The sequence below is a fragment of the Girardinichthys multiradiatus genome, chromosome 6 (assembly GCF_021462225.1).
Source record: "Girardinichthys multiradiatus isolate DD_20200921_A chromosome 6, DD_fGirMul_XY1, whole genome shotgun sequence".
Taxonomy (NCBI): Eukaryota; Metazoa; Chordata; class Actinopteri; order Cyprinodontiformes; family Goodeidae; genus Girardinichthys; species Girardinichthys multiradiatus.
This window is the reverse complement of record NC_061799.1, coordinates 24,617,610-24,635,952: the sequence shown is the minus strand read 5'-3', so window position 1 is coordinate 24,635,952 and position 18,343 is coordinate 24,617,610. Positions and strand designations below refer to the sequence as shown.

Below are 18,343 nucleotides of genomic sequence, written 5' to 3'. Positions count from 1 at the left end.
TATTATTACAGGGACACATTTCAAAACCTTGTGTGATGAACAAGCATAAAAAGAATGTGCATTTCATTCAGTGGTGTGAAGGTTTGGAACAAACTAAGCATTGAATTAAAGTAAAGTCCAAGCATGAGAAACTTTAAAACGGTTCAAGCTAATTGTCTTAAAAAGACATGAGATGGAAGAAGGGCGGTAAACACCAATTAGTGCCTTAACCATTGTACATATATACAATGGTCCTGATGTGGTTTGTTACTGCAATTGTTTGGGTTCTGGCTTCTCTCGCTGGTCTTTCCAAGGCGCCTCGTGGTGTAGGGTGGGGGCTGGATTCTGGGGGTACTTATGAACCTATGGGGGAGTTGGGAGTGAGACATGGTGCTGGCGGAGGTAGCCTGGTGCTCTGTATTGATGGTTAGGGTTTGGTTCGGGTGTCTCCCGTCCCTCTTGGCTGTTGCTGGTTCGGCTCTTGAAGCACTAACTTCAACCACGATCCATGCAGGGTGAATCTCCACCAAACCTTTAAAGAGCATTGTTTCACAGTTCTATCAAGGCTTTATAGTTGTGCACCTTTTTCTACTGCACCTTTTCCTTTAAATCACTCAACTTTCGATCACTATGCTTGAATACAGCACCCTGTGAACAGCCAGCTCCTTTACCAGTTTCTTTACTCACCCTCCTTACTGAGAAATCAGCAGTCTTCCCATGGTTGTGCAGGCCATTACACATTTTATTTTGGAAAAATTAAAAATCTTTTTTATTGGTCTTATGTGATATTACTGGGAAACTTAAGTTTTGAAGTGTAGATGCAAGCCATTATCAAAGAAGTATAAAATAAAAGACGTAATTATACCACTCAATATACAGTCATAGTCAATAAATTAGAATATGCATTTCGATGAGGCTTGTTTGTCAGATTAAAAGTACCTTTTGAAAATAACAACATTCAAGCAGGTATTAAACATACCATTAGGCTCACTTTTCTGTATTAAAATGTTTTTGTTTTTTTTGGTGGTCTGATTAAATATTCTGTTTTTAAATGTCATGTTTTCATTTGTTGTAAGAAGTTGAAAGAAACTAAGGTTAGTAATTATCAGTCTGTAATTAGTTTTCCACTTAGTAAATTGAGTTACTGAAATAAATGGACTTTTCACTAATATACCAATTTATGGAATATCACTGTATATATACTGTATATAGAATTTTACTGCTCACCGCTCACTCTGGTTTCAGGCTAAAGTTCAAACAGCCATGATCTTGATGCATTGTGGGAATTGTTGTCAATGCTGCTCATAAAGCAGTGTTTCAGATTGCGTGGAAAGATTCTCTTTAGAACTACAAGTACCAGGTTCGACCCTTGAACGGCCGCTTACTGTACACAGTTCAGTTTGTTTTAGTTTCCACAGACCGCTCTTTGTCACAAGGGACTAAAGTCCACGACGACTCGCTAACCTGACCGTTACACGTCTTTGACTCGCTGCCAATACCGGGAGCGATCCCTCCCCAGAGGTCTGCGCGTCGCCAGCTCCCCCTTTCCTGGGCCGTCGCCTGCCTTGTAGCTCTTATAACGGAGCGGAGAAACTAGCCAGCTAGTTAGCAAGCAAGCTAAAATTTCCCCCATGTCCTCTGAGGAAGCGGTCAGCTCGACGATTACAGATTGGCTGTTTATCCATTCCTGGTGGCTCCTTCTACCGTTCATTATGCTTCTTGTAGTGGCCGCCTTCATTGTTGCTTTTGTGTTGTTGCTGTACATGATATCGCCTCTCATAAGCCCCAAACCTCTGAAACTGAACGGGGCCCACGTCGTGGTGAGTACTTCCACTTCGGTAACGGTAGTTAACGTTCACTCTTGCCTGTGGAGTGCAGCTACCTCCAGGCTGTTTATGTGTAGTTTCACACTACGCATAAACAATATTTTATAAGTGGACCTTGTTAAGTCCAATACAACAGGTCGAAAATCTGCTTTAACTTTTCGACTACAAATCGTTTTTTTCAGATTCCCATTTAATTTAGGAAATGATGGAATGACACGCCCACGTTAAGGTTAGGTTTATGACGTAGAATGGAAAAGTATGGAATTTGATTTAAATATTTTCCAGGTCTGTATACATATGACAAAAACAAAACAAAAAAAAAACGGAACATGGAAATGTTTTGAATTTTTAGACGAAATATAAACTGACTAGACATGGTCTGGTTATGAGACTCTCACCATATTATAACCTTAACCTCTTAAGCCCAATCTGCAGTACTGGGGGCAGAATTTAACTTTTCTTTTCTCCTACTTTCTTTACTGCAAGTTCCGTTAGTTAAACATAAACATATGTGGTATCCACGGAAATAGTAGAATCTTGGCTAAAAGGTGATATAAACCATTTCTACAAACACCAAAAAACAGTTCAAACTAAAGGCAGTTGAATCAGAAAATAAACAAACTCCACAAAATGATGTAACTGCAAAACTCGGTCTCAGCTGTTCACCACACAGCTTCTGCACACACAACCAGCACTTCTGCTGTAAGCAGAGATCACACAGATTCCAAAATAATACATTTTGTCACAATCCACCCAGGTGTTACTCAACCAGCAGCAAAGGAAAGGTAGAATTATCACTCCCATTTGAAAAACATAACTATTAACGTAATGGATTGTTTAGATAGAGTATATCAATTCGCAGAAAGATTCAGTTAGATTTTACATGTTATTTTGAGCTCAACAAAGCCCCTCTGGGCTTAAGAGGTATCACAATACATATCACAGTATTTCCCTCAAAAAAGTAAAAGTAGATGTAGTTAACCTGTTTTTTTTAATTGGCTGATATACATCCATGTTTATGCCGCAGGGTCTTTGATTAAAAAAAATAAGGTTTTAATTTCGATTAAACAACAAAACAAAAACAAAAAAAGGAATTACAAGAATAAACCCACTTTCTGCATTAAATCATATGTCCTTAACTAGAGATGCACTGATCAGGCTTTTCCTTACCGTCAATTTGGATTTGTTTTACAGTATTGACTGAAAAAGTGTAAACAAATATGTTTGATTGATATGCACTGATTAGGCTGATACAATCCCTTTTTTTCCTTTTCTAAGCACAATACGATTTCTGGTTTTCTTTAAGTCTGAACCGCTAAATCTGATTTTAAATGATTCAGTTTGTCTTTTATTGCAAGGACTGTAACAAATAAAAGAGAATAATATGCTTTATGTTTTCAATATATTAAAGATAATTTTATTTCCTGTGTCAGGACATACGTCTCTACCTTTTCACTGACTCTTATTCAACAAAAAGTGCATGAAAGTATAGAATCCTCGTTGATACGTTCATATACTTCAATAGTGACAGTTCTTTGTTTTTATGCATGTTTTGGCATTTGACCTGTTAATCTCTGATTGGAGACAAACTGCAAAATTAGCAGATTCTGATCACTGGCCTCTTGTTTTGGGTGTTTCTAAATTATAATGTGATCTAACAGAAAAGCAATAGTTATGTTACTGCTGCAAAAATAATCTAACATATTGTTTATTGAATTTATAATGTTTGTTTACAATTTTGCGAGAGTATCATACTCTTTTTCTTTATGGCGCTTCATACATTTTTGATGACTGTATTTAATCAGGAAAGACCCATTTACAAGGGTGACCTGGAAAAACAAGGCACTAAAAGATATTACACTTAAAGGTGTAAAAATGATGAAACATCAGTGATCACCAAAATATAAATAAAAAAATAAAACAAATACAGTAACATGTTAAACTGTGTTGTCAAATAATTCATCAATCAAAACATTTCCACTCAGATCTTTGACTATCTGAAATGTAAAACATTTGTTTAAACTCAGAGAAGCATGTTCCTTCAAATGTAGCTCATTCTGGAGCTGATCCATGCATAAGGGGTGAAGTACATGAATGCTTTTTACCCCCACTCAGTGCAACCCCTTGGCCTCATCAATAGGAACAGATTTTGTGAACGGATGTAGTAAGATCGGACACTTTTCTGGATAATGTGAGATGTTAGATAAAAGGGGAGAAGGCCATTGATAGTTTTATTAATGAGGAGATGCCAAAGGTTTCATCTTCACACCAACAATACAGACCATCCGACAGTAGAGTACAACATACAATGATGTGTAAAACTATTGAGGTTTGTGATGAATCTCAAGGCTCTGTGGGAGACTGTCGAGACAAATTGAGCACTTTTGACAAAGCCTTCATAAAAATATATAAAGTTTTTTTTAGGCACTAGAGGCCTTTATTTTTTGACAGTAGGCAGACAGGAAAGAGGGTAGAGAGAGTGGTAGACATTTGGCAATGGTTGCCCGGTCCGGGACTCAAACCCGGGACGGCCGCATTGATGACTATAGCCTGTGCATATGGTTGTGCGCTTAACCTCTACACCACCAGCGCCGTGCTGGCAGAAGTTTGTTAGACTCAAAAGAAAGACATGACTGAATTTGAATGGGTGAAAAAAGAAAACTCTTTACAGAGAAACAAGTTAATATTAGCCGGCTAATAAGTCGAGAAACAAGTTAATATTAGCTTGCTAATAAGTCGAGAAACAAGTTAATATTAGCCGGCTAATAAGTCGAGAAACAAGTTAATATTAGCTTGCTAATAAGTCGAGAAACAAGTTAATATTAGCCGGCTAATAAGTCGAGAAACAAGTTAATATTAGCTGGCTAATAAGTCGAGGTATCTTTTTGGGCTGCCAGCATTTAGTTGTCTGCTTAAAACGGCATTAACTTGAAGTGATGGGTGATTTTTGTTTTTAAATATTTGTTCCGTAACTGGAAACTACATTTTTCTTCATCCTAAGTAAGGAAGAACTTTACTCTCCTTCTTTCAGCCAGCTGACCAGCTATGTGCAGCAACAGGTGGTACTCCATAACTCTAGTAACTCTGGCACTTTAATGGGCATCTCAAGACAGCATGATGGAAAATTGTGATAGTTTTGCAACCGTAACTTTCTTAAACCTTTGCTCACCTTAATACTGGTAACCAGCCCATGCCTACTACTGACTGAGAACCCACTAATACATTAGCACTCATTCAAAAATTAAGAAAGGGCCATTTCACTGGCTTTTTTGCCTCTAGATCACTCTGTGTAGGTTTATATCCCGAACAAGCACTGAAACTGATATTTTTGGGTATATTTTCAAAAGAATACAAGTATCAAAGATGACACATGGTATAATCAGTCCAGAAGGGTCGGTTTCCTGCACACATGTTGCCCTGATTCAGCACATCTGAATCAAAGGAATTGTTCATTAGCAGGTCTTTGCACAGCTAGGCGATGTGCTGACGAGGTAGTTCAGCCGTATAAATTAGATGTCGCAAGGACATATCTAAAACATTCAGGACACCGTCCCTTGAGGACTGATTTTGGACACCGCTGCGTAAAAAAAAAATCTGCATTTAGTGGACAATAATCCAGTCCCAATTTGACGTCTGCGTTACAGATTTTAGGACAGAGCTGATCTAAGTTGGTCAATATACCGAAAAGTGAAACGTGTGTTTTCTCATGATTTGTGGAATATAAAAACAATAAAACTTACCTTGGTAAATGTTTTGTCTAGAATGTCATAACATAGAACAGATCAAGATATTTCTGTCTGGAAAGTATGTAATTTTTGAAGGAATAATACTTTGGCAGTTTGGAATCACCTTCCTGGTCATTTCCCAGTACATGTACCACAGTCTATTTGAATGAAACTCTATAAAGTTGCACCTTTCATCAGTTTCAGGTTTGCTCTGAATACTCTGCTAGTACACTTGCTCGAGTTGTTGCTCGTTTATCGCTCAGGTCACAGGAGGCTCAAGTGGGATTGGGAAAGGCATCGCTATTGAGTGCTACAGGCAAGGAGCATTCATCACTCTGGTGGCACGAGATGAGGTCAGTGTAAACATTTAACCAGTTCTTCCAGTCCTCCACAAGCTGTTGTTACAGTCAACTCCAATGTCAAACCCTGCGCATCTAAGGGTGAATTTGTTCAAAGTCAGGTGAATGATCATGTGACAATTATTGTTTTTAAGATATATCATTTAATCGACTTGGTCAGGTACAAGTTAATACATCTGAAGGCACAATAGTGTTTCACTGTAATGCATAGTTGTTTTTAGTAAGTTTTTATAACAGATTAATTGCATTCTGCATTTCTTCTAGGAGAAATTACTAAGAGCAAAGAAGGAGGTGGAGAAATATGCCATCAATGACAAGCAGGTATTTCCGTCTTTTAAAAATCCACCCTACAGTCAGATTATTTTCATGTTATGTTTATTTAGAACATCACAGCTAATTCAATTTTTTAAACCTCATCTTGATTAAGGTGGTGCTGTGTGTATCGGTGGATGTTTCCAGTGACTACACTCAGGTGGAAAATGTGATCAAACAGGTACCGTTACCCTCTTCACTTTGATACAACATTTCAGATTCTCTTAATAATTTTAGAGGACTGTTATAATAGTTCCCCCAGTGGGACCACCACCTGCAGGGGGAACCATGTCGGACCAGTGCAAAGAGGATTGGGCAGCGGACGAAGGTGAAGACCTCGGCAGCCCTATCTCTGGATGCTTAGGCTGGCTCTAGGGACATGGAATGTCACCTCGCTGAGGAGAAAGAGCCTGAGCTTGTGCGGGAGGTTGAGAGATATCGACTAGAAATAGTTGGGCTCACCTCCAGGCACAGCGTGGTCTCTGTAACCCTTCTCCTCGAGAGGGGCTGGACTCTCTTCTACTCTGGAGTGGCCCACGGGAAAAGGCTGCGGGTTGGGGTGGGTTTGCTTGTTGCCCCCCAGCTCAGCCGTCCCGTGTTGGGGTTTACCCCAGTGAACGAGAAGGTCGTATCCCTGCGCCTTCGGGTTGGGGACAGGTCTCTAACTGTTGTTTCGGCCTACGGGCCGAGCAGTTCTGAATACCCGGCCTGCTTGGCATCCTTGTCGGGGGTGCTGCATAGTGCCCCTCCCGGGAACTCCATTATTCTGCTGGGGGACTTCAACACCCATGTGAGAAACGACAGTGACACCTGGAGAGGTGTGATCGGCAGGAATGGCCTCCCCGATCTGAATCCGAGTGGTGTTTCATTATTGGACTTCTGTGCTAGTCACGGATTGTCCATAATGAACACCATGTTCAAGCATAAGGGTGTTCATCAGTACACTTGGCACCAGGACACCCTAGACAAGAGGTTGACAATCGACTTTGTTGTCGTGTTGTAAGACCTTCGGCTGCATGTTTTGGACACTTGGGTGAAAAGAGGGGCTGAGCTGTCCACTGATCACCACCTGGTGGTGAGTTGTATCCGCTGGAAGAAGAGAAAATGGGGCATACTTAGCAGCCCCACGCGCATAGTGAGGGTCTGCTGGGAACGTGATCCCTCGGCCAGGGATGTATTCAACTCCCACCTCCAGGAGAGCTTTGACCAGATTCTGGGGGATGTTGGAGACATAGAGTCCGAGTAGATCATGTTCTCCACATCTATTGTCTATGCTGCTGCCCGTAGCTGTGGCCGTAAGGTCTGCGGTGCCTGTAGCGGTGGCAATTCCCAAACCCGGTGGTGGACACCGGCAGTAAGGGATGCTGTCAAGCTGAAGAAGGAGTCCTGTTGGCTGTGGTTGGCTTGTGGGACTCCAGAGGTGGCTGACGGGTAATGTGAGGCCAAGCTGTTTAGGCCCGGGCTGTGGCAGAGGCAAAAACACGGGCCTGGCAGGAGTTCGGTGAGGCCATGGATAAGGACTTGGCCTTGAAGCGATTCTGGCAAATCGTCCGGTGCCTCATGAGTGGAAAGCAGTGCTTCACCAACACTGTTTACAGTGGGGGTGGGGAGCTGCTGACCTCGACTGGGGACATTATCGGGCGGTGGAAAGAGTACTTCGAGGATCTCCTCAATCCTGCCGTCACACTTTCCCTGGTGGAAGCAGAGGCTGGAGACTCGGGGTTGGACTCTTTCATCACCCAGGCTCAAGTCACCAAGATGTTTAAAAAGCTCCACGGTGGCAGGGCTTCGGGGGTGGATGAGATCCGCCCTGAGTACTTTAAGTCTCTGGATGTTGTGGGACTGTCATGGTTCAACATTGCGTGGCGGTTGTGGCGTCTGGACTGGCAGACTGGGTCTTCATAATAAGGATGACCGGAGGGATGCGTTCCAACTATAGGGGGATTACACTACTCAGCCTCCATGGTAAGACCTATGCCAGGGTATTGGAGAGGAGAGTCCTGCCGGTAGTCGAACCTCGGCTTCAGGAGGAGCAGTGTGGGTTTTGTACTGGACCAGCTCTACACCCACTGCAGGGTGCTCGAGGGTTCATAGGAGTTTGCCCAACCGGTCCACATGTGTTTTGTGGACCTGGAGACCCTCGTGGTGCCCTGTGGGGGGTACTCCAGGAGCACAGAGACGGGGGCCTTTTATCAGGGGCCATCCGTTCTCTGTAGAAGCGGAGCAGAAGTTTGGTCTGCATTGCCGGTACTAAGTCGGACATGTTCCCGGTGCATATTGGACTCCGGCAGGGCTGCCCTTTGTCACCGGTCCTGTTTATAACCTTTATGGACAGGAATTCTAGGTGCAGTCAAAGGCCGGAGGGGGTCTGGTTTGGGGACCAGTCGATTTAATCTCTTCTTTACGCAGATGACGTGGTCCTGCTGGCCCCCTCTAGCCAAGACCTACAGCATGCGCTTGGGCGGTTTGCAGCCGAGTGTGAAGCGGCCTGGGTGAAAATCAGCTCCGAGGCCATGGTTCTCGACCGGAAAAGGGTGGCTTGTCCTCTTCAGGTTGGAGGGAAGTTCCTGCCGCAAGTGGAGGAGTTCCAGTATCTTGGGGTCTTGCTCACGAGTGAGGAGAGAATGGAGTGGGAAATTGACAGACGGAGTGGTGGGGACTGCCGCAGTAATGGGGACGCTGTGCCGGTCCGTTGTGGTGAAGAGAGAGCTGAGCTGAGAAGCGAAGCTCTCAATTTACCGGTCGGTCTACATTCCTACCCTCACCTATGGCCATGAACTTTGGGTCATGACCGAAAGAACGAGATCCCGGATACAAGCGGCTGAAATGAGCATCCAATCCTCTGTAGAGTGGGCGGGCACTCCCTTAGAGATAGAGTGAGGAGCTCGGCCATCCGGTAGGGGTTCGGAGTAGAGCTGCTGCTCCTCCACATCAAGAAGAGCCAGTTGAGGTGGCTCGGGCATCTATACCGGATGCCTCCTGGACACCTTCCTCGGGAGGTGTTCCAGACACGTCTCACCGGGAGGAGGCCCAGGGGACAGCCCAGGACACGCTGGAGGGATTATGTCTCTCGGCTGGCCTGGGAACGCCTTGGGCTTCCCCCGGAGGAGCTGGAGGAGGTGTCTGGGGAGGGACGTCTGGGTGTCTCTACTAAGTCTGCTGCCCCCGCGACCTGGTCCCGGATGAAGCGGAAGACGGCGAGTACGGGTGTTATAACAGTAGGATATTGTTGCTATGCAGGCTCAGGAGAAGCTTGGACCCGTCGATATGCTTATAAACTGCGCTGGAACTGCCATTTCTGCAAAGTTTGAGGAAATGGAGGTGGAGCGCTTTAAGGTAAGTAATGATAACTGACGTATTCATCCTAAGATGTTTATAGGACCCTGTAAATCCTGCTTTTTCTAAATAATATTTTAAATATTTAAACTGAAAGCAAAGTAAAATGCCAGGTTGGCTCCGTATTTATGAGCAGCAAACCTTTTCTTCAAAAAGCCTGGCTTATAGGAGTAATTCTCAGATCTATTGAATGTCTTTCTACATTTTCTTTGGGCATTGAGCGACATTGCACTTTTTTCTATTATGATCTTATACTTATGATTATTTTAAATCACTTTTACAAGGATTTTTAATGTTGTTAGACCTTTAATTAACACAGATCCATAAATAAGTCCAGCAAAGAAGACACAAACCGAAACAGACTTAGTATTTTAACAAATTAATATTGTATTGGTGTTTTTTGCACAAGTACGGAAAAATAAAAACATGTATTTCCAAACTTTATCTAATTCTCTAAAGGTTTTATCTGTCACTTCTCTGTCCTTCTATCCATCCTTTTCTTCCATCCTCTTCCTTACTGAATACAGATATAGCTACCACAGAATCACAGTGAACTTTTGTACTTATTTTAGAAACGTACTAAAAATGGACTGAAACTCAGGAACTTTTAGTCTGAAAAAAAAATGGAAGTTTGCTATGAAACATTCAGAGAAGCTCTACAGTATTTTAGAGGGATGAACCTCTAATTTAAAAAAGAAGAGGATAACTCAAATAGCTCCACTTTATTTGATGAGGTTTGGAAATACAGTACAGACCAAAAGTTTGGACACACTTTCTCATTCAAAGAGTTTTCTTTATATTCATGACTATGAATATTGTAGCTTCACACTGAAGGCATCAAAACTATGAATTAACACATGTGGAATTATATACTGAACAAAAAAGTGTGAAACAACTGAAAATATGTCTTATATTCTAGGTTCTTCAAAGTAGCCACCTTTTGCTTTGATTACTGCTCCGCACACTCTTGGCATTCTGTTGATGAGCTTCAAGAGGTAGTCACCTGAAATGGTTTTCCAACAGTCTTGAAGGAGTTCCCAGAGATGCTTAGCACTTGTTGGACCTTTTGCCTTCACTCTGTGGTCCAGCTCACCCCAAACCATCTCGATTGGGTTCAGGCCTGGTGACTGTGGAGACCAGGTCATCTGGCGCAGCAACCCATCACTCTCCTTCTTACACAGCCCTTACACAGCCTGGAGGTGTGTTTGGGGTCATTGTCCAGTTGAAAAATAAATGATGGTCCAACTAAATGCAAATCGGATGGAATAGCATGCCACTGCAAGATGCTGTGGTAGCCATGCTGGTTCAGTATGCCTTCAATTTTGAATAAATCCCCAACAGTGTCACCAGCAAAGCACCCCCACACCATCACACCTCCTCCTCCATGCTTCACGGTGGGAACCAGGCATGTAGAGTCCATCCGTTCACCTCTTCTGTGCCGCACAAAGACACGGTGGTTGGAACCAAAGATCTCAAACTTGGACTCATCAGATCAAAGCACAGATTTCTACTGGTCTAATGTCCATTCCTTGTGTTCTTTAGCCCAAACAAGTCTCTTCTGCTTGTTGCCTGTCCTCAGCAGTGGTTTCCTAGCAGCTATTTTACCATGAAGGCCTGATTCACACAGTCTCCTCTTAACAGTTGTTCTAGAGATGTGTCTGCTGCTCGAACTCTGTGTGGCATTGACCTGTTCTCTAATCTGAGCTGCTGTTAACCTGCGATTTCTGAGGCTGGTGACTCGGATGAACTTATCGTCCGCAGCAGAGGTGACTCTTGGTCTTCCTTTCCGGGGCGGTCTTCATGTGAGCCAGTTTCTTTGTAGCGCTTGATGGTTTTTACGACTGCACTTTCAAAGTTTTCCCAATTGTTCGGACTGACTGACCTTCATTTCTTAAAGTAATGATGGCCACTCGTTTTTCTTTACTTAGCTGTTTTTTTCTTGCCATAATACAAATTCTAACAGTCTATTCAGTAGGACTATCAGCTGTGTACTGTATCCACCTATTGCACAACACAACTGATGGTCCCAACCCCATTTATAAGGCTTGAAATCCCACTTATTAAACCTGACAGGGCACACCTGTGAAGTGAAAACCATTTCAGGTGACTACTTCTTGAAGTTCATCAACAGAATGCCAAGAGTGTGCGGAGCAGTAATCAAAGCAAATGGTGGCTACTTTGAAGAACCTAGAATATAAGACATATTTTCAGTTGTTTCACACTTTTTTGTTCAATATTTAATTCCACATGTGTTAATTCATAGTTTTGATGCCTTCAGTGTGAAGCTACAATATTCATAGTTATGAAAATAAAGACAACTCTTTGAATGAGAAGCTGTGTCCAAGCTTTTGGTCTGTAATGTACGTTTGATCAGTTTTCTTTGATGAAATCATCTCTGAACTATTTCTTTTCCAGTGTACAGGTCTAGAACAAAAACACAAAAAGTCTGAAGAATTTCAAAGAGGTGATTCTTGCAAACCCAACCAGGCCCTACTTCTTTCACTGTAGCCAGTCAAGACCATAAACTGCACAGCCAGCAAAGATGCATGGCAGTGACACCTGCTATTTATTTTTCTTTACTTTTGTTAGTGGAGAAATTACAAGAGCATTTAGATTGTGAAGTCCACTTTATTATGGGCTGTTCTCCTGCGTTAGATGTGATGTTTGTCCTTACGTTGTGCAGGAAATGATGGAACTGAACTACCTGGGCAGCGTTTATCCGACACGAGCTGTCATAACCACCATGAAGGAGCGAAGAATGGGCCGCATCATGTTTGTTTCGTCCCAGGCGGGTCAGATCGGCCTGTTCGGATACACTGCCTACTCTCCATCCAAATTTGCTCTGCGTGGCTTGGCAGAGGCACTGCAGATGGAGGTTTGTTTTCAACCACCCTCATTAACTATAAAATATTAATAGAGGAGGGGTTTAAAGATTGACTCAGTACAGGGGATTCTTAGAAAATTATTTTTCTCATCATGAAAGAATGTTACTGTTGTCAAGTTGATATCTGAGTCATTTTACTAAGGGTTCTATTGATTTTTGCATATTTCTAGATAAAGCCATACAACATCTATGTAACTGTTGCATTTCCCCCTGACACGGACACTCCACTACTGGCTGAGGAGAACAAATCAAAGGTACATTGATTTTAAACTGGGTTGAAGATCAGGTTGCGAATGCATAGTTCCACTGAATAGTTTGTGGTTTTTAATTATGGATTAGCGTGTTTTTATTTTACAACTAAAGAGACAATACTTACTTTACGTTTCATTATTTCCCTTCTAAGCCTTTGGAGACCAGATTGATCTCTGAAACTTCTGGAGTTTGGCAGCCAGACCAAGTGGCTAAGATCCTTGTCAAGGATGTGGTGGTAGGAACATCATTTCAAACTACTGTCGACTCGATTTTTAAAATGCATGTTTTAAAGTTTAAGCTTCCCTGCTCTCTCTGTTTTGTCTTTGCAGCAGGGGAACTTTAACAGCTCAGTCGGTCCGGATGGTTACATGCTATCAGCTCTGACCTGTGGAATGTCACCTGTCACCTCCATCACAGAAGGTCTCCAGCAGGTACAAACATATGTGTACAGGTGCATCTCAGTAACTTAGAATGTCATTGAAAAGCAAATGTATTTTTATTATTTCAATTCAAACAGTGATTCTCTATATAAATATTGAATAGATTATATTTAGTGTTTATTTATGTTAGCTTTGATGATTAAGGCTTCCATCTAATTAAAACCCACAATTCAGTATCTCAGAATATTAGACTTAAAGACTAATTTAAAAAAGAGATTGTTAATACAGGTCCTTCTCAAAATATTAGCATATTGTGATAAAGTTCATTATTTTCCATAATGTCATGATGAAAATTTAACATTCATATATTTTAGATTCATTGCACACTAACTGAAATATTTCAAGTCTTTTATTGTCTTAATACGGATGATTTTGGCATACAGCTCATGAAAACCCAAAATTCCTATCTCACAAAATTAGCATATCATTAAAAGGGTCTCTAAACGAGCTATGAACCTAATCATCTGAATGAACGAGTTAACTCTAAACACCTGCAAAAGATTCCTGAGGCCTTTAAAACTCCCAGCCTGGTTCATCACTCAAAACCCCAATCATGGGTAAGACTGCCGACCTGACTGCTGTCCAGAAGGCCACTATTGACACCCTCAAGCAAGAGGGTAAGACACAGAAAGAAATTTCTGAACGAATAGGCTGTTCCCAGAGTGCTGTATCAAGGCACCTCAGTGGGACGTCTGTGGGAAGGAAAAAGTGTGGCAGAAAACGCTGCACAACAAGAAGAGGTGACCGGACCCTGAGGAAGATTGTGGAAAAGGGCCGATTCCAGACCTTGGGGGACCTGCGGAAGCAGTGGACTGAGTCTGGAGTAGAAACATCCAGAGCCACCGTGCACAGGCGTGTGCAGGAAATGGGCTACAGGTGCCGCATTCCCCAGGTCAAGCCACTTTTGAACCAGAAAAAGCGGCAGAAGCGCCTGACCTGTTGCTCAGTGGTCCAAAGTACTTTTGTCGGATGAAAGCAAATTCTGCATGTCATTCGGAAATCAAGATGCCAGAGTCTGGAGGAAGACTGGGGAGAAGGAAATGCCAAAATGCCAGAAGTCCAGTGTCAAGTACCCACAGTCAGTGATGGTCTGGGGTGCCGTGTCAGCTGCTGGTGTTGGTCCACTGTGTTTATCAAGGGCAGGGTCAATGCAGCTAGCTATCAGGAGATTTTGGAGCACTTCATGCTTACATCTGCTGAAAAGCTTTATGGAGATGAAGATTTCATTTTTCAGCACGACCTGGCACCTGCTCACAGTGCCAAAACCACTGGTAAATGGTTTACTGACCATGGTATCACTGTGCTCAATTGGCCTGCCAACTCTCCTGACCTGAACCCCATAGAGAATCTGTGGGATATTGTGAAGAGAACGTTGAGAGACTCAAGACCCAACACTCTGGATGAGCTAAAGGCTGCTATCGAAGCATCCTGGGCCTCCATAAGACCTCAGCAGTGCCACAGGCTGATTGCCTCCATGCCACGCCGCATTGAAGCAGTCATTTCTGCAAAAGGATTCCCGACCAAGTATTGAGTGCATAACTGTACATGATTATTTGAAGGTTGACGTTTTTTGTATTAAAAACACTTTTCTTTTATTGGTCGGATGAAATATGCTAATTTTGTGAGATAGGAATTTTGGGTTTTCATGAGCTGTATGCCAAAATCATCCGTATTAAGACAATAAAAGACCTGAAATATTTCAGTTAGTGTGCAATGAATCTAAAATATATGAATGTTAAATTTTCATCATGGCATTATGGAAAATAATGAACTTTATCACAATATGCTAATATTTTGAGAAGGACCTGTACATAAATGTTGGCCTAGATATGCACTAGATATGGTCAGGGCTCCTTCAGCTTGAACTACTTTATCAAAGCAGTGTGGCATAGAGGCGATCAGCCTGTGGAAGCCCAAGTTTTAATAGCAGCATTTAGCTCATTTACATGGTTGGGTCTGGTGTCTCTCATCTGCCTCTTGATGATATTCCATAGATTCTCTAGGGAGTGATATCATGGTCATTAAACTAGCAGTTGGTATGTTTGTTAATGTGGGCAGGTGCCAAGTCCTGCTGAAAAATGTAATCAGCATCTCCATTGAGCTCCAAGCTTGTCAGCAGAAAGAAACATTAAGTTCTCTTTACTTTCCTGGTAGATGATTTTGCACTAATTAAAACACAGTCAGCGAACACCAGCAAATGACATTGTTCCCCAAATCATCTTTCTCTGAGGAAACTTTGCCTTTTTAGCTCAGATGAGACACTCGTGACGTCTCTAGTTCAGAGATGCCTTACCCCTGTCCTAGATACATCTGTGCACATCTTATTCTTCTCACCCAAACTCTTGAATTGGCTTTGCTTCACAATCTTCTCAAGGTTGCATATATCCCTGTTGCTTTTGCACCTTTTTCCTATCATAATTTTTTCTTCCACTCAATTTCCCATTAATATGCTTGGATACAGCACCCTGTGGACAGCCAGCTTGCCTTATCTGGGTTATCCTCCTTAAGGAGGATGTCAATAGCTGTCAGCACAACAACTGTCAAGTCAGCAGTCTTCCCCATGATAGTGTGGGCCATCGCATGACTATGAACATGGCATTGTTATCTATATTGCATTAAAAAAATGAAACAGAATTTCTAGGTTTCATTAGCTGTAAGCCATAGTTAGCAAAAATAAGCTCTGTGTAATGGATCAAAATAATGTATTTGTGTTTGAATTCAGTTACTGAAACCGTTCAATGATGTTCTCATTTATTGAGATAAACCCGAAAAATGACCTCAAACAAAACAGCTTGCTGTACCTATTGGTTATAATTTTTCACGCAGATTGTCACTATGGGGTTGTTTCGGACCATTGCCCTCTTCTACCTGGGGAGTTTTGACAGCATCGTGCGCCGCTGCATGATTCAAAGGGAGCAATCGAAAGCAGCTGACAAGAGGGAGTAACAGCAGCCTCAAAGTCCTCACCGCCCAGTACTGCTCCTCCACAGCAGATCTGTCCTCCATCTTTACACATGTACACAGCTGGGTGGGAACTGAAATCCAAGTCAGAAGCTTGACTTCAGCTAAGAAGAGATCAGAAACATAGAGCGTATTATGTTTACTTTCCGATGACATCACTTCTCCTTAAAGTTAGTAGAGTTAGTTTTACATTCTCTGCCATCTTAGAACATCAAATAACTTTGTTTAAATGTGAATTCCTAGTTTTGGGGATGAAGAGGAACTAAACATTGCAGTTTTTTGAAGCACTGATTTACACCGACAGGCTAGTATTTTTTCCTCCATGCATAGAAAAGCAGCACACAGCTTAACTAGTTGTACCAAATATGGCTTAAAATTCCTTTCTGGCCAGGACTATGATAGAAAACAGAAGGTAAACTTTGACTTTCAGTCGTCTTATTTCATTATATCACAATCTCCACTTTTTACTGAGAGTTTTACAGTTGTCACTACATAGGTTTCGTACCTCAAGTCTTTGCAGGCAAAGCACCCTCCCTTTTTGACTGACTGACCTTTGACTGACTGTGTGGTTTTATTTTTTGCTGTGGGATGTTTTGTCTTTGTGCTCCGTGTGTTTACCAAGCTGTGATGTGATTTACCCATATTATTCATTGATATCAGAGTGGGCGTTTTTTTACAATATTTCTGATTTTTCAAATGTAAAAAAAAAAAAAAAAATCCATTCCAAATAATATTAATATTTCTACGTCTTAAATGCAGTGATTGTAATTGTGGGTGAACTGTGTGCATGAATGTGTGCGTTTCTACTGTGACTGAGCCAGCCCAGTGAGGGATGGAAAAGCCATTTGATGTAATCGTCTGGATTATTAAGATTGAACGTTTTCTTTGTCATTCTAGCTGGAAAGAGAAGCATTTTCTGTGAGTTGAAGTCATAGGATGGGGGGTAAAAGCCAGCACATGATTTCATTTCTCACCTGCACAAGCTCATACACTGTACCCCAGCTCCAATCGATCTTTTTCTTTTTTTTTTTTTGTGCATGTTGATGCACAAGTGCAGCCCTCCGAGTTAGGACCCGCTGTCTGACGGGTTGTTGTTGAGTCAGGGCGAGGCATATCTCGCTGGTTCGAGTCCTGTCTCTAGGTCCACTGACAGCAGAGATTTGTTTCTACACAAAGTCCAAAATATCACACAAACTGGCAGCGTCCCTGTGATTCTTGGACCAGTTGCTTCACAGTTGATTAGAAACTTCGGTCTGATTTCTGTCAAGCCTTGAATAATCTATCTTTCCTACTCTTTTTGGGTACAGAGACTAAAGTACATTACGGATTTTCACAGTCTTCCATTAGCCCATTTTACAACGAATGTACTTTAATGCCAACATTCAAATCGGGCTTTTGGATCATTATTTTTAGTTCCAACATTTGAATGCCCAAATATGTCAAATCCATTTATCTGGATGTTGCTGCTCAGTTGATCGTCGTAGGAGGAGTAGTTCAGCTTGACCCATTCCAAGCCTTAAGAGGTGACAACAGATAAGTCAGAAGCTATGAGTAGAACAGTTCTAACAGTGTAACTTTATTGCACATTTCAATGTTTTTTGTTTGGCTGTAAAAATTAAATTTTTTCCTCTGTATTTGGTCAGTTTCTTGTCTTGATGAAAGAAGCCTTATTTAATCCAAGATATGAAAGTGGGAATGGATGACTCTTGTTTGACGATGTTCTCATTCGACATTGGTTTTTAGGCACTTGAGATAATTTCATTAATGTGCATTTTATTTGCTTTATAAAATTCTACTTTTACTCCGAGGTAGCAACCCATAGTGGAACATGTAGCTTATGTAAAAGCAGTTTTGTTTGAACACCTTTAAGCTATGCAAATGCCTATGCTTACAGTATGTTTGAACATTTGAAGAAAACCGAAGCTATAGTCTCCCCAGCTCCTCAGTAGTGTTATCTGTGTGTTTCTAATGAGTTTAAGAATACTGAACATGAAAGTCATTTTGCACTTTTTTGCTTTTATTTTTTTTCCGCCAAAACGATTTGACACCTTCGCCTTGTGTGCCATTGGAAGAAGTTTTCAGAAGTGGAATGTTCTTATGTCTTATTTTCTTACATGATAAAATAAAAAAATGTATTGAAAATAAATAATTGTCTCATGTTTTTAGTTTTCCCTCTTATTCTGAATATTGCAATAAAACTTTAGTACATGTTTCAAAATAAGATAGATAAATCGATGGGGGGATTAAGAGATTGTGCATACAGTACAGT

General features: G+C 41.7%; 1 protein-coding gene across 1 annotated transcript; it reads left to right on the top strand.

Moving 5' to 3' along the window:
* Positions 1-1,322: 1,322 nt before the first annotated feature.
* kdsr (3-ketodihydrosphingosine reductase) lies at positions 1,323-18,220 on the top strand. Its single transcript, XM_047368725.1, has 10 exons — positions 1,323-1,799; positions 5,794-5,883; positions 6,154-6,210; positions 6,317-6,382; positions 9,442-9,537; positions 12,221-12,412; positions 12,592-12,675; positions 12,825-12,908; positions 13,003-13,104; positions 15,940-18,220. Exons 1-10 carry the CDS (start codon positions 1,611-1,613, stop codon positions 16,057-16,059), a joined length of 1,080 nt encoding a protein of 359 aa, XP_047224681.1. The 5' UTR covers positions 1,323-1,610; the 3' UTR covers positions 16,060-18,220.
* Positions 18,221-18,343: the final 123 nt, after the last annotated feature.

Excerpts from the sequence above, each read along its gene's own strand:
- kdsr (XM_047368725.1), top strand. The coding sequence starts at position 1,611 with ATGTCCTCTGAGGAAGCGGTCAGCTCGACGATTACAGATTGGCTGTTT. Across the intron at positions 6,211-6,316 it reads ATGCCATCAATGACAAGCAG|GTGGTGCTGTGTGTATCGGT; the intron begins GTATTTCCGTCT and ends ATCTTGATTAAG. Across the intron at positions 9,538-12,220 it reads TGGAGGTGGAGCGCTTTAAG|GAAATGATGGAACTGAACTA; the intron begins GTAAGTAATGAT and ends TACGTTGTGCAG.